Consider the following 24,246-nt stretch of genomic DNA (forward strand, 5'->3'; position numbering starts at 1 on the left):
TGAAATCACCCCATGTGAGGGCACCATTTCTTTCCTACCAGGACCCTGAATAACAGAACAATACCAAAACACTGTCAGTAGTTGCTGCTGCTCAAGTTGGGTGTATCTGTGATTTTATTGTCTTAATGGTTTTTTTCCCTGTACTTTAACAATTTTCTACACCAAGGATGAATGATTTTTATAACTAAGAGAAAAGAAGCTTCCCTTTTCAAAATCGTCAGAAGTGAAAGTCAGACCTACGTTTCCTCTGGATGAGTCGACGGTTTAAGCACGGCACGCAGAGCCCAGGTACATCAGTGCACCTGCGGGCCGGGGCGCCGTCTGCGGGGCGCGTGGTGGGGGAGGGTCCAGTAGCCACCGCCCCCACCCCCACAGCCTCAGCCAGAATAGCTCTTTCACCCTCTTTACATATTGAGCTTCTGCATAATTTCACATAAAGAAAAGTTTCCACTGCTTTAAAAAAAAAAAAAAAGTTTGAAAAACTTCACCGTGAGAATAACAGTTGAAGAGTTAAAATTAGGCCATGGAAGAATCACTCAAACTTTTTTGGGACTGTGAACAGAGTTCCCATAAAGAAAACCCTGCACATTCTGAGAGAAGAACAGAAACCCTGACAACTTAACAAATGTTGGGTGGTTTCAGTGTGGCTTGCTCATGCGGCTGGGGAAAGAGGTTACAGCTTGGGATGAAGAGCTTATGAGGGGCCCCCCAGCGCCCAGGGCCCGAGAGGCTGGCAGGAGCAGCAAGGCCTTCAAGCCCCAAGAGACACAGATCAGAACCACAAGGGAGTGGCTCTCTCATTTCCTAGGGAAAAGCCAAAGCAGGAGATGCCAGGTCTGCCTGGCAATTAAAAGCACAGGCTTTGGAGACATCAGATGTGGGTTTGAGCCCCTGGTCTGACAGCAAAAACCTGTGAGATCTTTGGCAGGTGCCATAGCCTCTCGGAGCTTCGATGTCCTCATCTGTCAATTGAGGTTTGAGAATGCAAAAGGGGGCCGCCATTTTGGAAAACAGGTTAGCATTATCCTAAATGTTAAACCCAAATTTGCCATATGACCCAGCAATTCCAGTCCTAGGTAACCACCCAAGAGAAATAAAAACAGACGTGCAAACAAAGACTTACCACAAATGGAAGCAATTCACAAATGTGAATGGAAAGACAAAATGCAGCATAGCCATACAATGGAATACTATAGGGCCATAAAAGAAGTGAAATCCTGCACATGCCACAACCTGAACGCACCTTGGAAACATTACTCTAAATGAAAGAAGCCAATGGCAAAAGATCACATATTGGATGAGTCCAGGTAAGTGGAACGTTCCAGAAAAGGCAAGGGTATAGAGGCAGAAAACAGATTAGTGGTTGCCTAGGGCTAGGGGCAGGGGTGGGAATCAGGAGTGATTACAAATGGGCACAGTTTCTCTTGGGGGGGGGGGTGATGGAACATTCAAAAATTGGGTTGTGCTGATGGGTGCACAGCTCTGTAAATTTACTGAAAATCACTGAATCGCACACTTAAAATGGATGAATTTTGTGACATGTCAATTAAACCTATTTTGATACAGCTGTTTTTTAAAAATGGGATTTGACTCTCTACCTCAGAGGGGCGTCATGAGGATTCACTGAGATAATTTCTGATACAAAGGAAGCACTCAGTAAGTAGCAGTAACAGTGATAAACAGTGTATACAGTAGTATAGATTACATAGTAATCCATAGGAGTAGAGGTTACATAAGCGCAGACCACAGGTAATTCAGAACAGCTACAACTGACAGCCCCCAAGTCTACCCCTGAGCATCAACTTAGCAACGCTTCAACATATAAACTCGTTTTGGCCCCACGACAACTTGCTGAGGCAGCTGTATTATAGCATCCTCATTTTCACAGATGGGGAAACTGAGGCCCCGAGAAGTTGAGTAACTTTGCTGACATTGCACAGCTAGTGCGTGGCAGAGCTGGGATTTGAACCCTGGAGAACGGGCTCTAGCGTCCCTGCTCCTCGCCACGACAGTGCACTGCCCCTCGGTAAACATCGGCTGCGTACTGCCCTACAGCTCTAACTAGTGGTGCAGAAAAGGCTCACAGAATGCTCCCCAAGAAGGTCACTCAAGACCCAACTGCTAGGGTCATAGGAATCCGGGGAAAGAGTGTTCCAGACAGAGGGAACTATATATGCAAAGGTGGGGCGGTAAGAGAACTCAGGGCACATGGGAGGAAGCTGGAGTTGGAGATGGCTGGAGCACGGGGTGATGCCGGGCAGGGGCATGAGAGGGTGGGTTCAGGCAGGTCCAAGGCCAAGGAGGGTCTCTGGTGCCCGGATGTTAGCCTGAAGACAATGCAGTGAGGTCCTCTCCAGCACTGCCCTTCTCTGGGTCGACTCACATTGCCCTGGCAGGTGGAGGAGGCTGACTCAGCCCCTGCTGTGATCTCAAGGGAGCGGGGGAGCTGCCACCCCCATTCCCAACCCGCTGCGAGCTAACGCCCCTGCAGCCTCCCCAACACTGGCTCCGCCAGCACACAGAAACCATCCCCGCCAGCTGGGAGCAGCGGGCTCTGTCATGCTGCCAGGGAGCCGAGCATAGCCCGGCCAGATTGCCTGCTGACTGATGGAAGCTTCACACCCCAGCCCAAGCCCAGCCACCTGTGGACTCCAGGGGGACCCCTCACCCCACCCACAGCCCGCCACAGCGCACAGTGCTCCGGCCCTCCACCCCCACTTGGCTGCCCCCAGGCCAGGGACCAGCCGAAGGACCAGCACTTTTCTCATTCAAATTTAATACACATACCCTTACATCCAACACTTCCATTTTCCCACATCTGTCCTCGATCAACAGTTACCTGTGTTCACAAAATATTCACTTGGGCAAAAGCAAAACTACTGAAAAATCCTGCATGCCCAGCACTAAGGAACAAGTTCAAAACTTCCGCTGAATCCATGCTACGGAATGCTACACAGCAGTTAAAAAGAATCATACAGCTCTATTATTCCATGGTACTGGCATGAAAACACCTGCAAGGTATCTTGGTGGAGGAAAAAAAAAAGAAAAAGAAAAAGAAAACTGCAGAATAATGTATCCAACATGTCATCACTTATGTAAAAACAAAACAAACACCAAAAACCCCAACTAGACTCTGTTTCTCCAAGTGGACAAATACACAGGCAAATAAGAAAAATGCCTGGAAGGAAACACATCAGATTAACAGAGAGAAAGAAGAGGTGGAGGGAGGGACTTTCTACTCTGTCTGCTTCTGTGTTGATTTTTACAAGAAGAACGTGTTTGTGCATATTTGGGCTCTTAAAAACTAAGTGTTAAAACGGTCATCACCCTGGTGCAGCATTCAGGGTCACTTGTCAGAGAGCTGTCACATTGAGGGTCTTGTCTCATTCTTGCCACACCCCCTTGAGGACAAGGTTCAAAACTCCATTTTACAGATTAAGAAGCTGGACGCAGGGCAGTGAAACGAGCCGCTCGAGGTCACACGCAAGGCCGAGGGGGCGTGCGGTCCTGGACCCGCGCTGGGAGCTCCTTCTCACCAGTGCGTGTGGGAGGCCGGCAGGGTGTGGGGCCCACGCCGGGGCTGGGGAGGCGCCGATGTTCTGCAGCAGCTGTCAGCCAGCTCACAGAGTCCCTTCGGGAGGGGAACAGGGCTTTGTCAGGGAAGGAGGGAGGAAAAGATGAGTGGCAAAGAAGAGCTGATGAACTGCCGCCCACGACACAAATTAGACATCATTGATGTGCCGCCCACTGAGCGGGATGGGTCTGCCACGTCACCCAGCACCTCACGTGGGAAGCAGCCTCGCAGGGCCGGTCCCCCGAGCCCCACATTTCATGCCTCTCTCCCGGGGGCTGCTCACCCCAGGCTCTCCACTGCGCTCTTTCCAGCTGAGTAGTTCTGGGAATGCTTCTGCTCTGTTCCCAGAGCCCTCTGTGACCAGGGCGGAAGGGGAGTTATGCTTCTCAGAGGGTGCTAGGACCCGAGGGGCAATGTGCGTGAGACCCCACCCTCTCGTGCAGTAAGTGCCACCCCTCTCTCGATGACTGCCTCAGCACCGCATGTCTGGGGAATGTGCAGAGGCAGGAGGCCAGAGGGACCCAGGAAACACGGCTAGCTAGGCCTTTCCGGGGACAGCCGGGAAGGACTCCTCTACAGGTAGGGGACTGGAGGCTGTTGAGGGGAACACAGGACACACACAAACCTCAGCTGCACAATGACCCCTCAGAGCATCCTCAGAGAAGAGAGCTTTGGTCAAACCATGGATCCTCTAATCATTCATATGGTGGGAAACAAACCTTCAAGGCCACGAGGCCAGTGACAAGAGCTTGGATCCTGTGGTTCTGGTCCCAGCTCTGCCACCTTGGTCAAGGTTCTGAACCTCTCTGAGTCTCAGTTTCCCCATCTGTAGAATGGGTGTTTATTATACCTGCCTCTGGGGTGTCATGCTATCTGGGTCAGGGGACGTATAATAACATAATTAAGTAACATGTAACAAGTACAGGGTATCCATAATATCTGGAAACGTTATATGAGTGTGTATTTGCGTTCGTGTTTACTTATTAATTCGCTGTATAGAGCGAAAATGTCCTAGACAACGTTGTGTATATTCTTGTTCCCAGACTTTATGGACACTCTACATATAAACAATTATATTTATATATATATATGATACAAATGTGATATTATACAAATATGTATATAAACATACATTTGTTCTGTAAATACAATGAAATAAAATATAAGAATCACATAATGAAACATACTAATAACCACTCACAGAGTCCGGGGGACCTCGCCTATCCAATAACTTAGCGGTATTAGCTAATTTAATGCTCACAGTAAGCCCTTGAGACGGATACTAGTATTTATCCCCATTTTACGGGGGTGGAAACCAAGGTCCGGGGAGCCCAAATGACTTGCCAACTCGCCAGTCACACCGGGAACAACCAACAAAACCAGCCTCAGAAGCGAGGGCAGTCGAAGTGCAGGTCTGTGCCATTAACCGCGGCCCTACAGCACCCAGGCCGCCGCCGAAGCCCAGTAAACCCCAACAGCACACGCAGCGCCCGGCGCGGCTTGCCTGGCTCACAGGACGGGCTTAAGAAACGCCAGATCCTCCGAGTAGCGAGCTCCTGGAGGAGCAAGACCAGATCCAATTCTAGATGTTCGCCACATCTAGAACAATCACGCGCAAGAAGTGCGACGTGGGGGCACATTCGGAGGAGGGACGGAAGCTTAGTGTGATGTTCATTAGCCAAAGGCTGGAATCCTGAATTCCAAAAGAAAGTCGAAGATCAATTCAGAGCCCGGCCTGGGAACGTGCCCTTGCCAGCCCAGCACGTGCCGGGTCCGCCCGACCCGGGGAGAACCGGGGAGAACCCGGGAGACGGCCCGGCCCAGCGCGCACCCCTCCTACGCGCCGCAGACCCCGGGGGCCAGCACCCCAACCCCCCCACCGCGCCCACCCCTCGGCCGGGCAGGAGGCACCCGGGGCGGGGCGAGGGCCGAGCGGCCCGGGAGCAGAGGGGCCTACCTTCCTCGGCGTCGTTCCTCAGGGAGGCCTCCAGCAGGGCCACGCTGGCCTCGAAGGCCACCTTCTTCCGGCGGCCGCCCGCGCTGCGCTTCCGCTCGTGCTTGCGCTTGCGGTGCTGCAGGTCCTGCTCGTACTGCGCCCACTTCTTCAGCTGCTGGGCCCGGCGCTTCTGGGCGGCGCGCAGCCGCTCCAGCGTGGGCACCTTCTCCAGCAGCTGCAGCTCCGTCAGCAGGTCCACGTGGCTGGCCATGGCCTTGGCGCCTCCCCACACCCTGGCGGGGGCGGGGCGGGGGGCCTAGCGCGGGGCGCCGGGGGCCAGGGCGGCGCGGGGGCTCCTGCGGGGCTGGGGCCTCATGGTGGGGCCTGTGCGGGGAGAGAGACACAGATGGACACGCTGGTCAGGCTCAAAACTCCCATCTGAGCGTCGTACTCGCCCCGTGTTCCAAACACTCGCTTTTTCTATTATATTTTCTTTCTTTTCTTTTTTTTTTTTTTTAAGATAGAATTGACCTACCACATTGCGTAAGTCTAAGGCTTAGGAAGTGTGGATCCGATACACTTATCTATTGCAATATCATTGCCACTGTGGCCTTAGGTTAACACCTTCATCATGCCACAGAATTATTAATTTGGGGGGGTTACATTGTTATTTCATATACAGTTGTTATATTGTTATAACACATAAGGGGTTTGTTGTTATTTTTAAAGGCATTAATGCCATATTTTCAATTTCTCAGTATTTTATTACATGGTAAATTTGACAGATAACATCCACATAAGCAAAAGCTCTTGGGCACCCTTAATTTTAAGAGTACAAAGGGGTCCTAAGACCAGAAAGTTTAGTATTGCTGAACTACTGAGACCTAGAAAATCTTAGTTGAAGTTTTCCTCTTTGGATGACCTTAATTTTTTTTTTTTTAATCACACTTTTTGCTCTCACAGACCCTTAGACGACATGAAGTCAACAAAATTTCAGTCCGGTGCAAACTGGTCCCTGTCTTCATTTGGCACAAACCCTATGGGCTCTCAGACACATGGGGAAAGGGTCTTGGAACAATCACTTCAATCTCTTTAAGCCTGTTTTCCCACCTGTAAAATATTGTCTCCACCTCCCAGAATTGATAGGAATAAAAAGAGCTGACCAAAAAAGTTATATACCTAATAGCAGAGAGAAAGAGCTTGGAGGGAAAAGAGCAGGGACATGTAAACTCAGCCCATCTGGGACCCCACAGGCAAGGCTGGTGGAGAGTTGTGGGGTGTTGGGCAAGAGAAAGACCGGCACAGGTCTGCATCTGGGTAATACGGAAACGCCTGCTGGTCCCTGGGGGTCAGGACAGCCCTGGGCTTCAAGGAGTGATTGCTGACCTTCTGGGCTCCCTGCTTCACTCCCGGACTGCCCATTCTCAAGAGGCTAAGACCAGGATTCAGCATTAGCCTGCACCCCTGGGAGCTCAGATTGTTCCTCAGGTCCCTCCCAGCTCTGAGACTGGAGGGCAGACAAGCAAATGGGGAAGGGGTTGGCTTGGTCATGCCCAGAGGGCAAAGGTCTTCAGGGTCTGAGTGAACCTGACTTCCAAGGTAAACATAAGCCAAGGCAAGGCTCAGCAAAAAGAACAAGCCAACCGCCTTTGGTTGCTTTTATTTTGTTTTGTTGTGGATACCTTGTAATGCTTTTTAAATTAATTAATTAATTACACTTTTTATTTTGAGATCATTGTAGGTTCACACGCAATTGTAGCAAATAATATGCAGCCTTTGCCTAGTTTATCCCCATGATAACATCCTGCAAAACTATAGTCAATATCACAACCAGGAACCTGATATTGATACAACCTATCAATCTATTCAGAATTCCCTGGTTTTACATGTACTGCTTTGTGTGTGGGTGTGTTTTAGTTTAACACAATTTCATATGTGTAGATTCGTGCGTCCACCACCACAGTCAAGATACAAACGGTTCCATCACACAAGGATTCCCTAACCCCTCTCTCTCCAAGCACTCTTGTCCTTGCCCTTGGCAATCAACTGATCCCCATCTCTAGAACTGTGTCACTCCAAAAATGTTATATCAAGAGAACCAGACAGTAGGTAGCCTTTTGGGATTGACTTTTTCACTCAGCGTCATTCCCCTGAGATTCATCCAGGTTGTTGTGTGCACCCATAGTCCGTTCCTCTTTATTGCCGAGTAGTATTCCATTGTGTGAACGTACGACTGTGTGCTTAACATTCACTCGCTGCAGAATGTCTGGGCTAAATGTTTGGGGCTGGGGCGCCTGGGTGGCACAGCGGTTAAGCGTCTGCCTTCGGCTCAGGGCGTGATCCTGGCGTTACGGGATCGAGCCCCACATCAGGCTCCTCCGTTATGAGCCTGCTTCTTCCTCTCCCACTCCCCCTGCTTGTGTTCCCTCTCTCGCTGGCTGTCTCTATCTCTGTCGAATAAATAAATAAAATCTTTAAAAATAAATAAATAAATAAATAAATAAATAAATAAATAAATGTTTGGGGCTATTACCTTCATGTGCAGGCTTCATGCGAATATAAGTTTTCACTTCTTTGGAGTAAATGCCCAAGAGTACAACAGCTGGATCATTTGGTAATTATATGATTAGTTTTATAAAAAAAACAAAAACAACAAACTGTCAAACTCTGTTTTCCAGAGTGACTGTACCATTTCTCGTTCCCACCAGCAGTGCACGAATGATCCAATTTCTCTGCATTTGGTGGTGTCGCTGTTTTTGTATTTTAGCCATTTAGACAGACACTTTGGTTGCCTTTTTAAAAAGTAAGGAGTTCGGAAGAGTTGAATTCACAACCATCATATCATGACGGTCAGAGCTCACTGGGAGCTAGTGGATCACATGTTGACTTCTCCCCACTTCCTCAAGTGATCTAACATTTAATGGACGCCTGCTCTGTGACAAGCCCTGATTCAGAGATGGATCAGGGACTAGCTCTGCCTTCTAGGAAACCCCTGTCTGTTCATCTGCCTATCAATGTATCTACAAATTCTTTTAATCCTCTTGACAATCTAATGAGGTAGGTACTATCGTCATCCCCATTTCACAGAGAAGGAAACTGAGGCACAGAGAGATTAAGCAGTTTACCCAACAACACCACGTCACAGCTAGAAAATGCAGGGCCAGTCGGCCTGAGGCGATGAGGAAAGCGCTCCAGAGTAGGGGACAGCTGATTTGAATCTGAAACGATGAGTAGGAGTTTGCCAGATGAAAAGGACAGACATGGGCTGAGAGGGAGCTCGCCAATGTTCAAAGGCAAGCAGAGGGACTAGTCACCACGGAGGGAATTCTAGGAACCGACACTCAGAAACGTGGCTTGGGGAGGATGGGGCTGCTCAGCCCAGAACAAACAGAAGTCTTCGGGGCAGCAGGGAGCAGTTTGTGGCTAGGCGCCAGACTTAACCAGGAAGCCCCCTGGTCCCCATCATGTTTGGCTGGTTCGTTGGGTGGGCTTTGGACCCCACCATGTTTTACAATATAGTGATGTACTGCTAACATTTAAAACTTGAAGCTTTAATATCCAAAATCAGATGTTCAGGTTTTCCGAGACCATCTCAGCACCTGGCCACGCCGGGCTCCTACGGCAACAATCTGCAAATACAGAGTAAGACTGCCCCCTCCTTACCCCACCTGACCTCCTGCACTAATACCACTTGCTAGCTCCTGAGGTCACCTGAGTTTGCGAGCCCTGTCTTAGGCAGAACGAGACAGCAGTCTCCAAATATCCAGAAACAAAGAGAAGAGAGTCTACGTGTTTCCCCATTGAAGAACAGGACCCTGGTGGAGGGGAAGAGCGCTGTGTACCCAAAAGACAGACACCCAGCCTCCAGAGCAGTCCAGCAAGCAAGTCAGCAAGGGGCTTGTGGTCTCCGGAGTGGCAGATTCTCCATCGTGCGCTGGAGAACACCATTTCCACTTTTGCCAGATTGGCCTGAGTACTCTGTGAGATTGCCTGGGGCCCTAACATTCTGTACACAGTTACTCCTTTTTGCTCTGTTGGGCGTTTACTGATCACCTGCTTAAGTGGGAGGTACCGAAACCCCGCCAAGACTAAAGATAAGAATAAGCATACCAATCACTTACCCTGTTAATTAAAGCCCTTAAACCTTTTCTAAGGACTCCCCGGCCATCATCTCAGCCAAGTGTTTCCCTAAGTGTGGAAAGAGAATCCACTCCGAAGGAATTTTCAAAAGTTTGCGACAAGATTTCACATACCTTGGACTCACAGAAAGAGCAAGTTATGTTCCTCGCTTCTTTTTTAATCTACCAGGTTTTCCCCAGAAGAAAGTGTCAGCTGGGTACTAATAGACCTTAAACATCCATCCTTAGAACCGTGTCACTCTCCCTTGCAAACAAAGAGAAGGCGGGCCTCGGGCTCATAGCCTTGGGCAAGCAAGGGCGTCTGGGATAGAACGCAAAAACATTGTTTTGTTTTCCGTGACTTTGTTTTCACAGTTACTGTTTACTTATGGTGGTGATATAAAATGTCCTTTTTAAATAAATCTACTTCAGTGGAAAACTAACAAGGTGGTAGCCAAAAAATGAACTAATGATGGGATTCAATGTTGGCAAAACTGTAAGGGATTGGCATTGGGGAAATCCACCTGGCTACTGATCCTTGATGACAATCTTATAAGAGAAGCACTCATATGAACTCATGATTTCATCTGACAACTATCTAATGGGCACCTAGCACATGCCGGGAATTCGCTAAGGGCTAGGGGTACAGCAGGGCAGAAGACAGGCACGGACCCGACCAGTGGATGGATGACAAAACAGAGGCACGAGGGAGAGGGGAACATGCTCCAAGGAAACAGAGACTGAGCAGTAACTCAAGCCATGGGTGTGATTCCCAGGGCAGTACTCCCTCCCCGGGCCCCATGGGAGCAGGCCCCAGGCAGACGGACGGCACTCACTGCAATGCACTCCTTGGCTAGGGCAGTTTGTTCGGGAGGAAGGAATCAAGGGCAGTTAGTTGCCCAGCCCCCTGGAGCAAGATGAGGACAATGCCTCCCAAGGGCCAGTAAAAGGGGCCAGAGCAGATTTTCCTCTGACTTTGCTCTCTCTGCCAGCCCCTCCTGCCTCACCCCTCTGGGTTCCCTGGAGCTGGGGCTCCAGGACAGCTCCCTCTTGACTGCTGGTTTTCAGGTGACCTACTTTCCCCCAATAGACCCACACACCTCCTCCCACCCCCGTCCGAGAAAACCCTGCTTGGTCTAATTAAAGAATTGCCATCGTGCTAACACAGCAGCTGGGCGGCCCCCAAGACGGGGCACCTGCCTGGGTTCTGGGGCAGCCCACAGAAGTCCCGGCCCCCAGGAGCTGTGGCCTGGCCCCCTCTGAGACCCGGGTGCACCTGTGCACACTTCCAGAGGAAACCCTGGATGGTGTTAGGGACGCAGCCCCAACAGTCAGGACCTGGGAGAGCAACATCATCAACACTTACAGGGGATCCCCAAGGAGGAGGACCTCATTCGGAGGAAAACCAGCTCTGTGGAGAGATACTGAGCCCGCTGTTTTGTGGGAACATCCAAACAGACCAGCCCGCAGAGAACTGGGCACGTGGGGCCACGAGTCAGTGCAGCGGCCAGGCTGACGAGGCAGGTGTGGAAATGGTCTGCAGAGGCCAGGTTGAGGTGAGATTATCCAGGAAGTGTGTGTGATATGAGGAGAGAAATCAGAAGCAAGGGGAAATAGGGCAGGGTACTTAATTTTCCCACAAGTGGCTGTATGAGGTCGGGTAGATGAAACAAAATAGCCTGATTGTGGACAGCAGGAAGTCTGAGGCCAAGCCACTTGACCCCAGTGGGCCAGGACAGGCATTTGGGGTGAGCCTTGATTCAGCCTCTGGTTCCTGTCTGACAAAGTCTGAGCTTAATTCTTCTTGGCGCATCCGCTAACCCTTGCTGTCTGCTCAGGGAGAAACCGAGTCAGTGCACAACTAGGGAAGCAGGGGCTGCCCTCCAGAAAGCTGAGCCTCAAGGGGAAAGGGTGAAGAAGAGTGCTGGGGGTGGAGGAGGGACTGGGGAGGACACTCTACAGAACCCCCTCCTCCTCGAAAATGAAAAAGAAGACCATTACAGGAGTGGTGTTTGGGCAATGATATGCCTCCGGGGAAACAGGAAAAGGAAGAAAGGCATGGGTCCACTGAAAGGCACAGTGCGCTGGTGGTCTTTGTAGCTCCCCTAGCATTACTCCGTGCTGGGCCCCCGCTTGGCCAGAACCTGCCAGCAAGGGCCTAAGCCCAGCCCTGCTGCTGGGCTGGGGGGAGGCACATGACCTAAACTGGTCCCAGTCAGTAGCTCTCTTTTCCCATCACCCCTGAAGTGGAAGCATGAACCCCAGTTGCAGCAGGAAGCCAGCCTTGAGGTGAAGCCAATACTTGGGAGCCAGAGGAAGGGAAATGGGGTCCTTTCACTTAGGGCTTCTGGACTTCGGTGATCCAAACCAACAAAACCCCCTTTTATTATTCAAGCCAGTTGAATTGAATTTAGTTACCTGTAGCCCAAAGGACCCTAACAGACAGCAATGCTGCTTTTCGGGATGCAGGAATGGGGACCCGAGAAGGAAGTGCTTTCTGAAGCACGGCGAGTGGCCTCTTGTGGGGGCACGGTTCCAGGGACCGCCACTCCGCCCCCGGCTGAAGGCCAGCCTTGAGGAAGGGTGGGAAGGCCAAAGCTAGGTTCCGTCAGCAGCCCCCCCACCCCGGGAGGGGAGGAGGGGGGCCGGGGCCTTGAGATGCCTCAATGCCAGGGGAGAAGCTGGCTGACACATCTTTGGACTCGAGCCTAGTGCCTTGAGAAAAACAACACGGAGGAAGGTGAATTCAAATTGAAGAGTCTTTAAAACATGAGTCAGACAGTGTCTCAAAGTTCACACCGTCAAAAGAAAATGTTACGATTTTTTTCTTGTTCTTCAGCTATTCTTCTCCACACAATATTGGCAGCAGCCTAGAGGAAGACCGTGAGTGCTTTCTCCTCGTGCTTCCTGTGCTGCTGAGCACGAGGGGAGGACGAAAACAAAACAAACAGCGCTGGCTTGCCCTCCTCCTCGAGCTCACCTGGGACCCACTTTCTCTCCTAAAGGATATACGCCCCCACCCTCCCATAACACGCTGCTTTGAATAACAGCATATACCCCCCTGCCCCAGTATAAAAATGTTTTACTCCTGAGCGAAGAGACTTCTGGGGCCTTTAGTGCTCCAAATATCTGAGGGAGAAATTAGCTTTGTCACCCTCAAGCCCATCCTCATGGGATTTTATGGACTCACTATCCTAGCCCGGCTGGAATGTACCTTCTAGACTTCGAGCACGGTCATTCTACACAGGCATTCTGGTTTTAAATCTGTTGTGGGACTCAAGCCCCCAACAGCCTGCTCCTCGAGTCTGCCTCTCCCAGCTGTGCTCCTTCATTCAGACCTCTGAGTGGTGGCCCTATGCTTGGCCCTGACTTGTCATTGTCTCTTGAAGCCCATTTACTATGACCCAATTTGGCAAGGCTTTGAGGGGGATTGGGACAGGGGAGGGTGTCAGGATTCAACACCCACAAGTTCAACAAGAGCAAGGAGGGATCAAGTAATTAGTGCAACTTGAACTTTCTTGGGAAAAGAATCATGTCCAGCACTGGGGATAATCAGAGCCCAGAGGACCTCCGACTGAACTGGCTGGGCCATATTGGCAGTATAGGACCAGGCCTTAACAAAAGTCATGAGCTATTTTCCAAGTCTCTAGACGGCAGAGCTGGGATCACGGACAAGCACTGAATGAAGAGGTGGGATAAGCCTGGCATGAGGAAAAGCTAATACTGACAATTGAGCAAAGCCCAGCCGTGGCACAATGCTGGGGTCCCCACCACCAGGAACTCCAAGGCCACTCATGAGGCTGCGGACAGAGAAGGTCCTACTACCCATGTGGGCTGGTGAGTGGGACTGGCCCAGTGAGCCTCGATGCTGGCCTGGCCGACAGATCACCTGTATTCGGAGCAAGCACCCTGTCATGTGTATTTGTAGCCCAGAACTTGGTAACCACCCGGCCAGCTGGCCTGTAAGGGCTATTCCAAGTAGATACTGGTTGATGATGTTTTGGATTCATTCTTGCCTGTGATGGTGAGACAGCTTTCTCAGGCTCAGCTCCAAGAAAACTTCAAAGGAAACCACAGCTCGAGCAGGTGAAGGAAAACCCATGAACACATCAGTCTTTCACGCTGAACTTCTCCCCGTGAACCTGAACCCACAGAGAGGCCCACATGCTTGTCGATAAGAATGTCAAGCGTGGGGGAGGCTGCAGGGGCCGGAGGGAAGGTGCCGAGGATGGGGCACACACAAAGAGAGCTGACATGAGGTCTACGAACATTAGTCAGTCACTGTGCTACACCCAACAGCCAGGCTTCTAAAGGAGCTTATGTAACAGCTAAGCACGGGGAAACAGGAGTCAAATTACACATACTGTTTCTCCAGGCTTGAGTGAGTGTGGTCCACCCCCTCTCTTCGCAAGGAGAGAGAAAACTCCCTTTGCAGCTGGAAGGATCATTTTCCAAAGGAGGCCACCTGTGGCCACAAAACGCCCTCCTGGGTTACGCATTTATCAAACAGGGGATGGCCATTCATACTGGCTAAGCCCAGAGTGGCCTCCGTGTCCTCTGCCTCTCTCTTTCCACATGACATCATGGGCCAAGCTTTCCTCTGTGGCACCAACTCTTGGGTTGGTGATGGCTACTTGGAGCACTGTGAGAGGAGGGGTTCTGGGACCGTGCGTGTGTTTGTGTGTGTGTGTGTGTGAGAGAGAGAGAGAGAGAGAGAGAGAGAGAGACAGGAGGAATGAGCAGTGTGATCGATTAGTAATGTCTGCCATGGGGAAAGCAGTGAGGAGTGGCTCGGACGCAACTCTGCTCTACAACATGCTTGCCTAACCTTGGATTTCAATACTCGCCTGTGCCCCAATGTTCAAAATCCTCTAGTCTTAACACAAACACCTAGATGGTTATCAGCTTGAGTGGCAGGGCCCCTCAAATCCCAATATATCATCCAAACAACAGTACGGAATCCCCGTGGCCTCCATGGTAGACAAGAATCAAGACGATCTCAGGTTCCAGTAGGAATTTCTCTAATAACCCCCTCTCTTCTCTAACAACTTCAGGGGAGTAGGAAGAACTGTACTCCATTCTTCTACCCCTTAAATTGACGAGATCTGGATTCTAGGAAGCAGTATTCGTAGCCAGCTCAAGCAAAGGATGGCAGCTCCCACAGCTGACTGCCACCTGGCTCAGCTAGTCTCTCTTCTGATTGGTCTATGCCTGTGCCATGATGGTTTAGTATTTTTAATATCTTCCCTACTTGAAAAGAAGAGAAACAATGTCAGACAGGGAAGATGGCCCACGGAAGCTTGACTGGTAGCAAGAAGAGGAACCCATGAAGGAGGAAAAACAAACTCTATGCAGAGTGAGGATAACTGATTAAAGCCATAACTTCCCTGACTGTTGGAGCTGTCCCTACTTTTGGAGGCTGGGACAGGATATATATGTACAGTTGACCCCTGAGCAATGCAGGGGGTAGGGGAGCTGACCCCCACACCTTCGAAAATCCTCATATGCCTTTTGACTCTCCAAAAACTTAACGTAATTGCCCACTGCTCACCGGAAGCCTTACAGCTAACATAACATAACATAAACACACCTTCTGTATGTTATACGTATTACATCCTGTATCCTTGCAATAAAGTAAGAGAACATGTTAATAAGAAAGTCGTAAGAAAAAATACATTTATAGGACCGTACCGTATGGGAAAAAAATCCAGTTATGCGGACCCATGAGTTCAAACCCATGTTGTTCAAGGGTCAACTGTAATCTCACCCTTACATTTCATAAAACCTGCCTTCCAAACCCCTGTGGGCTCAGCATTCCCTTTCTGGGTAGGCACTTCCTCATTTTTACTTTACCCAGTAACTCCTGAGCCAGACTCATCCCAGCCACTGTCCTTTCTCCTCTACTTTCTGAGAGATGAAATTCAGTAGAATAAGCCAGGAAGTCTCCAGATGCTCTGCGTTTGGGTAAAAGACATTTCCGTGCATTATGTAGTCTTTGAAGTCTCTGCGTACTGGGTCCGTGACCTCCCGGGTCACCATGCAGAGAGGAGCAAACTGCAGTGGGGACTGCCCCGACATTACTTCCCCTGCTCTTTGATCTCCAGCCAGAGTTCCTTCACTTTGATTCACTCCCCTCGGCTCCTCGGGAGGGCACAGAACGCCAGGCAGACCTCTGCCTCCCCTCTGACCAGCCATCTTTCCGCTGAACATGGTAAGTTCTCCGTAAGCTGCAGACTCGATCCCATGAGAGTGATGTTACTGTCACAACTGAGTTTGTCTCCTTGTGTTGAAAACTCAGGTTCACTTTGTGGGCCACTGTGATCCACCCTCAGCGATCCGGGGCCCCAATATCCTTGCCATCCTCCACTCAACACTGTCCCCAGCAAATTACCGGACACCCTCCCAACTTGATACCTGGGACCATCCAGTTACAGCTGGTCTCGGGATTTTTCTTCTGGCAATTTTCTCCCCAGTTCGCTTCCAGTTTTTAAAATTTAGAGCCTAGGGGCGCCTGGGTGGCACAGCGGTTAGGCGTCTGCCTTTGGCTCAGGGCGTGATCCCGGTGTTATGGGATCGAGCCCTACATCAGGCTCCTCAGCTATGAGCCTGCTTCTTCCTCTCCCACTCCCCCTGCTTGTGTTTCCTCTCTCACTGGCTGTCTCTATCTCTGTCGAATAAATAAATAAAATCTTTAAAAAATAAATAAATAAATAAAATTTAGAGCCTCATGCATTTATTCAATAAACAAATATTTATTGCCATCTACTCTGTGCTAGGCAGTAAAATAAGGGGGTTCTGGGGGTTTCTTAATGAACCATTGATCAGAAAGGTTCTGCTTTTAGTAATGGGAGAGACAGTCTTATTGGACGTACAGTCTCACACATAACTATTATAAACTACGCACGCACACACACACACATAACCTATTAGAAGGCACTATGTTTGTTCAATTACGAACATACGGAAAATAGAGGGGAGTCAACATTTGAAAGAAAGAAAGGGCGACTTCCATGTTTTTATAGGTTTTTCCCCACGGACAGGCCCCAATTAATGTGCACGGTGGTTACAACTACACTCTTCCTGTCTGAGCAATTAGAGGCAGAATTCGGTAACTACACCCAGAAAGTGAGGAGAGGTATCTCAGAAGACAGCCACAGAACAGTAGCCCCAAACTCTGAGCATAAATTCCACCCAAATCCCCCTGAATGGTGCATTTATGGGACAAGTTCCCAGCAGCTCAACTCAGGCCAAAGAAACTGAACAAAGATTTTGAGCTGTTGCCCACACAGGGGAAATTGAGTTTCAAGTCTGAGTTCAGTCACGTTAACTGCCTGATAAAACAAAGGGAATCATTACTGTTCCGAGGAACATAATAAAATCAGCAGTCTCTTCAAGTCTCACTCACAATGTTCAGAATGTAATCCAAAATTACTAGAAAAAAAATTTTAAAACAAACAGGAAAAGGTGACCCAAACTCAAGAGGAAAGGCAATCAACAGAGATCTATCCCAAGATGCCCCCAGAGGTTGCAGTTAACAGATAAGTATTTAAAGCAGCTACTGTAACTTTGCTCCAGGGCATAAGGGAAACTAAATGAGCAAACAAAGTATGGGCCACAACGCAGCTCAAAGAAGAGAACGAAAGCTGTCAGATCTGCTCAATCCCCACCAACGCCTTTCTCTGCATTCACGGGAGTTGGGCTTTCCACCCGGGACAGTCACGTAGGTCTCGCTCATCTTGCCTTCAGTGGCTGTATTTTGAGTACCTTCCAAGTGCCAAGGATCAGGCAAGCTTTGAGGAGCAAAAACACAACACAAAATCTTAAACTCTGGTCCGAAAGACCGATTTTTCATCTGACAACATCCGTATAGACCACTAGCCATTCCCTGAGTCCTCCCCTTCTCTTTCAGGTCTTACATTGGAAGAAGAGAGTGAAGTCCCTCCATGGCCTCTTTCCAGTTTCCAGAACATTCCTGAGGGCCCCACGTGCCCCACATCAAGGACACAGGAATGAGGGGCAGGCTGTCAGGTGTGGTGCACCCCTGTACTCTCCTGCCACAGCAAAAGTACCCTCCACTGGCTGATTACACAGATCAGATCTATACAAAACTCTGGGTACAGACATCAGAGGGAGTCGATGGGGAGGCACTGGCCACTGTAACCCTCCTTATTCAGTTCCACTAAAGGCTGCTTTGTCTTTTCAAAGCCTGTTAGGAAAGCATTTCACAGGGACACCTGGGGGACTCAGTCAGTTGAGCATCTGCCTTCAGCTCAGGTTGAGATCCCAGGGTCCTGGGATCAAACCCCGAGTCAGGCTCCTTGCTCAGGGGGGAGTCTGCTTCTCTTTCTCCCTCTGCCCCTGCTCCTGCTCTCGCTCTCTCTCTCTCTCTCTCTCTCTCAAATAAATAAATCAAATCTTGGAAAACAAAAAAGGAAAGAGGTTCGCAAACTTGGCTACGTGCTGGAATCACAGGGAGATGCTAGGAAAATAGATTAAGATCACAGAGCAAGACTACTATATATCCACCGGAATGGCCGGAAAAAAAAACAAAAAAACCTTTTAAGACAGAAAATAGCAATTGTTGGCAAGAATTCTTATACACTGGGAATATAAATTGGTACAACCACTTGTAAAAACTGCTCGACAGCTTTAACCTAGCAATTTCATTCCTAGAAATATACCCAACAGAAATTTCTACATACACTCCCCAAAAGGCGAGTCAACAGCACTGTTAGAATGTTAACAGCACGGTTTGTAATTGTGCTAAGGTGTGTAAACTATCCGAAGTGCCCACCAACAATAGTCTAGAAAAGAATTACGGTACAGTCACACAAGGGAACATTGTACGGCAAAGACAATTAACAATTCACAATTACTCACTCGTCAGTAGGGGGACTCTCACAATGTTAACCAAACTAAGCCAAACACACACAACGAAGCATACTATACGGTTCCACGTGTGTGAAATTCAACAGTAGGCAAAATGCTTCTAACATTCATCAGGATCATGGTTTGGGGGTGGAGGAGCTTCTGCAAAGGGACATAAAAGGGGTCGCAGGCTTACTAGTAATATTCTGTTTTTTGAGCAGGATATGGGCTATGTGGGCATGTTCAGTTTGTGAAGGATTCATTCATTTAAGGTCTGCATACTTTCCTATATTTGTTTTACTTTAATAAATCGTTAAAATTAGGAAAAAACACTGATGTGTGGGTCCCACCTCTAATTTAATTGGTTCTGGGTGCAGCCAGGCATTGACATTTTTAAAAGCTCCCCAGTTGGGTTTCATGTTCATCCAAGAACCACTGTTAGAACTTGGCAATGCTCCTTACTATTTCTTGGAGCAAAAAGTGCTGCTGTTTCTCCAGAAAAGTCTAAAGCAAGGTGTTTTCTGTAGAACACCAGTAGCTCCAGGGATGGAGAATAGGTGTTACATAGAGAAAGGGTTTCATGATCAAATATGTCATTTAAAAAATTCTAATTATCAGCTTTTGTTGAGCACCTACTGAATTCTTAGAGCAAAGCTGATGCTTTATTGACACCACCACATTTATCACCACAGCAAGCCTGTGGGGAAGGTACTGTTAACCGTCATGTACAGAAGGGTTAACTACAACTCAGTGGGGTTAAGTAATTGCCAAGTTTACACAGCCAGTAGGCAACAGGGCTAGGATTCACATCCACATTGGCCTTGACACCGAAGCCCATGCTTTTACTCACTGCCCTAATCGGCCTCTTCAGAAAGTGCCTGACTGCAGGACTTACTAGAACTTCTTCTAGGCTAATGCAAGCCGCCGGCTGCCAAGACAGGATGGTGGAATGCAGCATTTCCCAAAGTGGTTCCCTCACCTCCATTCTTCACCTTCCAATCCACCATTCACCCCACTGGCAGAGTGTTCATTCTGAAACTAGGTCTGATCCTGTAGGATTTCCCTCATAAGGAAGGCTTTAATCCTCCCCATTGTCTCCAGAGTCAAGTCCAAACTCCTCAGCGTCACCGTCCAGCCCATCCGGTATCTGGCCTTGACGTTTTAGCTTTCTCTCTGGCCATCCCAACCTCCCTCCCCGTCCCCAACCGGCTAACGCTCCATTTTCCAGCTACGCTGAACCAGACTGATGGTTTCACGCCTCCACAATGGTAGCCCCCATATGCTGAGGCTCTGCTATGTGCCAGCTACCACACGCAAATTAACTTTAATCCCCACAATCAGCCTTTAAAAACAGATAGGATGATCCCCAATTGGTAGATTAGGACATGGAGGCTCATCTTGACGTCCCAAAGTCACAATTAGAAAGTGGCAGAACCAGGACTGGGACACAGACTTAGATTTCTCTGCTACGAAGCCCACACAATTTTCACGACACCACATACCCCACTCTCCTCACCTTCATTCATTCTGTTCCATGGGATGGCAATACCCTTCTTTCCCTTTACCCGGCATACTCCTCGTTCTTTGAGAGCTGGTACAAGTGCTGGGATGATGGTATCTCTCATCCCTTAAGTGCTTTCCAGGCACGGTGCTCAACACTCGCCTTGTCTCATTTACACAGTATTGTCTCAATGCTCCTTTTCTTCCCTCCGGGTTGTTCTTTATCTGCCCTGTGCCAAATGGGTTTCTTTCTCCTCCTCTCCAGTTCCAAGGCACGTGACCACTCTCTCCAGCGGTGCTCAACACTTTGTAGTAATTGTTAGTTTCAGATCTGCCTCTTCGCTTGGACCAGATGCTCTCAAAAGGCAAGAGAATACGTCATCCACCTTCACATCCCACCACTCAGCCACCCCCACACGTAGTAGGTATTCCTGGGAGATGGTGGACAGGAGACAGGAGACCCAGAGACTGAAAATTCGCTGAGATTATTCCATCCTTGGGTCATAAGGAGTGATCCTGGCTTGGAACCAGTGCTGGAGAATCAAACCAGACAGAACAGATCAGGCTGATGGGGGACGTGGGGGCATACCGAGGGCCTGGACACAGCCCCCAGGCCCCTGCCTTGCCTTCCACGGAGGGGCAGCATAGGATTGCCCCTGGCTTCACGGTCTCTTTTCAGCTCTGCATGCTGTCCAGTGGGCTCTGTGTGCGCCCATTCTGCATGCTGTCCAGCGGGCTCTGTGTGCGCCCACTCTGCATGCCGTCCAGCGGGCTCTGTGTGCCCCCACTCTGCATGCCGTCCAGGGGGATCCGTGTGCCCCCACTCTGCATGCCGTCCAGGGGGATCCGTGTGCGCCCACTCTGCATGCCGTCCAGCGGGCTCCGTGTGCGCCCACTCTGCATGCCGTCCAGCGGGCTCCGTGTGCGCCCACTCTGCATGCCGTCCAGCGGGCTCCGTGTGCGCCCACTCTGAATGCCGTCCAGCGGGCTCCGTGTGCGCCCACTCTGCATGCCGTCCAGGGGGCTCCATGTGCGCCCACTCTGCATGCCGTCCAGCGGGCTCCGTGTGCGCCCACTCTGCATGCCGTCCAGCGGGCTCTGTGTGCGCCCACTCTGCATGCCGTCCAGGGGGCTCTGTGTGCGCCCACTCTGCATGCCGTCCAGGGGGCTCTGTGTGCGCCCACTCTGCATGCCGTCCAGCGGGCTCTGTGTGCGCCCACTCTGAATGCCGTCCAGCGGGCTCTGTGTGCGCCCACTCTGAATGCCGTCCAACGGGCTCTGTGTGCGCCCACTCTGAATGCCGTCCAGCGGGCTCTGTGTGCCCCATCACACTCTGTGTGATCTGTTGTAAAATGATGCTCATGTTCATTGCACAGAAGTTTCAGATCTTCTCAACTGTTCCCTGTGTTGTATTGTTCTTAAGCCGTCCCAAGAGAATGAAGAGATATCAGGACAGTGGTCCAAAGAAAACGCACAGCTAAGGCATGGCTCCCCCCACGTGGGTAGATAAAGTGATCATACCCTTTCTAATTGGTTCTCTTTGAGTAGGAGGCCCCTTTACGAGACAGAGACATCTTCGATGTCCTCTCATTCACTGAACACCCATTCTGTGCATCTGCCCTACAGCGGGCACCGTCCGGAGCTCGCCTCCTTGTGACCCCTGGGGGAACCACCTATTCCTGCCACGCATGGCCAGTCTCTGTGAGGGCCACGGTTGTGCGTTCAAATCCAGCTTTCTGCTCCTCTGCGCTCACTGTTTCTGGACTAACGTACACATTTGCCCCGGTGTGAGTGATGCGTAATGAGCACTACAAACTCAGCCGGGTTTCTGCTCCACCTTCCTTGGACTAATGCGTTTCCATTAGTAAATCCAGAAACCACCAAAGTGCCTGTCTGAAAATCACCTGTCCCCCCCCCCCCACTTCCTAACTGCCCACCTCTTCTGCTCTCCCCACTAGGGGTAAGCTGCAGGATTTGTTTTGCTTCTAACCAAGTCATTTTCTTTTGAAAATGGATTCAAGTACGCCCACCGCTCCCCCCAGGACACAGTATATACTGTATTTTACAAATTCATGCGTGATATTCATGAAGATAGAGTTTACCGAGCAAGAGTTAGCTTAGCTTACGCATTCCTCTGGCACATTTGAACCGCACTGTTTTGTTTTGATTTGATTTTTCCACGTGTCTGCAGGAGACAAGGATCAACTTGAGAGCAGAGACCGGCTTCATTTAATTTGCTCTCTCTAATTCCAAGCACAGGGCCAGGTAAAATGCAGCTCTTGAATATTTACCAATCCTTATGTAGGCACCGTCTAAAAGGTTATAAAATCTGAATTAATGTGGCACCTGACTCAGAAACAGTCTTTTCAATTTATTCCTATCAGACCGGCAAAAATCAAAGTGGTTTGCCACGCGGTGTTGGAGAAGGGGGTGGGGAAAGAGGCATTCGCACACACTGTTGAGGGAATAGAAAGTGGTCTAGACTCTTGGGAGGACAATCTGATGGTGCCCATCAAGTTCAAACTGCAGGGAAATTTCCACAGGGATAACCTCATGCCAGTGGACAAAGAGATAGTCCACACCCGAGGGATACGGCAGCACCAGAGTTGCAGAAGGAAAAAACTGGAAACAATCTTAACTGTCATGAAGAACTAGAAAATCCAATATGACACATGTTTATTACTGCAATATCGCGCAGCCCTCAAGACCGACCTGTGTACCTCTACGTGTCGACATGTGCTCCGATAAATCAGCGGAGAAAGGAGGTTTCACAAGAGTGCTGTAGAGGTGTGTTAAAGAGAAAAAAGGATAGACACGTAAAGGAATATGGGTTTGTATGTATATAAGAAATTTATAGAAAGATTCAAAAAAAAAAAATCCAGGGATTCCTTCTGGGGAAAAGAAATGAGTGGCTGGGGATGAAGGCTGTGGACATTTTACTTTCTGTTTTCCACATTTCTGTGCTGTTTGGATGCTAATAATGATTTTGTATTCTTTTCGTAATTAAAAAGCATAAAATACAGCAATAAAAAAACCAAAAGCTTGGCTTTATATGTGAAAGAAGAAAACTAATGAAATTTGGGAGAAAATCTTCCCTATTTTTTTTTATAAGGTAATAGGCAATGTCTATAAGGCAACATTGGCACTCTGTCCAGTTCATGGGGGAGCCAATGATGTCTACAGACTTCCAGAAGGGAGCCTGGAGACAGGGACAGTCACCAAGAAGGACCAAGAGCCCTGAAGAAAGTAAGTGTGAGCACGCATGCCTTTTACTTGCTCTGGGAGGAGGGGAAATAAGGCCAGTTCTGATTGAGACTCTGAATCAGTCTGGGAGCCAAGAAATTCTGAGAACTCACCAGGCTGGCATGGACATGGGGCCTCCAACCAGGGCCAAGAAGCAAAGGCGAAGGATGCCTAGGTAAGTCACAGACATAAGTAAGTAACCTGGGTGAGCAAAGCAACCCCTGCTCGGCCTCCAGGGACATAAATGACACAGGGTTCTGCACACCTATCCCCTCTGCTCTCAAGCCATCGATCCTCACCCAGGCCAATACTGATGTAATAGCTATTGCTAATATGTATCGAGTACGTCCTGTGTGCGGAGCTAAATGGTTAATCACATCATCTCATGCTATTATTATTCTTACTCTACACATGGGGGATTGAGGCTCAGTGAGGTGAAGTGAGTAACTTGCTCAAGATTGGAGGAAGTGGTAGAGGTGGGGAATCAAACCCAGGTCTAACTCCAGGAGCAGCCAAGGTCACTGTGAGCCTTTCCCTGATCTTGGAAAGAAATTGAAAAAGACACTCCTTCAGAGTCGGGACAGCCCCACAAAGCACAACAGCACTTTTGCCCCAAAGGAAAGCCAGAGGGTATAATGATTTAAGTGCAAGGACGCTGAAGCCAGATGTCCTGTATTCAAACCCTGCCTCCAGCACTTAATGGCTGTGTGACCTGGGGTAAGTCACTGAACCTCTCTGTGCCTCACTTTCCTTAGCAGTAAAATCAGGGTAGCAGTAATGCCACCTCTACACTTTGCCAGGAAGACTAAAAGGGTTCAATAAACAGTGCTTGGCTCATAATCAGTACCAAATGTTGACAATTATTATTACTATTATGAAAAAGATGCCTTTCCTTCCAGACAGATGCAACCTGGCAGGGTGCAGAGCCTGGCAAGCGGAGCAGGCTAGGTTTCGGCCCCTCCCTCCGCTGGGTGCCACAGAGCAGTACACAACTCTACAACTTTCCA

At 49.5% G+C, this 24,246-nt stretch overlaps 1 protein-coding gene across 2 annotated transcripts in view; it reads right to left on the reverse strand.

The window, feature by feature from the left end:
- PPP1R16B (protein phosphatase 1 regulatory subunit 16B) overlaps nucleotides 1-24,246 on the reverse strand; it is a 90,775-nt gene that overhangs the window by 59,662 nt on the left and 6,867 nt on the right. For both annotated transcript variants that reach the window (XM_044385823.3, XM_026503500.4), the window contains exon 2: nucleotides 5,532-5,894. In XM_044385823.3, coding sequence (XP_044241758.1) covers nucleotides 5,532-5,781 — 250 coding nt within the window. In that variant the 5' untranslated portion in view covers nucleotides 5,782-5,894. The remainder of the gene's footprint in view (nucleotides 1-5,531; nucleotides 5,895-24,246) is intronic.

This window comes from Ursus arctos, unplaced genomic scaffold, assembly GCF_023065955.2.
Source record: "Ursus arctos isolate Adak ecotype North America unplaced genomic scaffold, UrsArc2.0 scaffold_16, whole genome shotgun sequence".
In the NCBI taxonomy this organism is placed as follows: Eukaryota; Metazoa; Chordata; class Mammalia; order Carnivora; family Ursidae; genus Ursus; species Ursus arctos.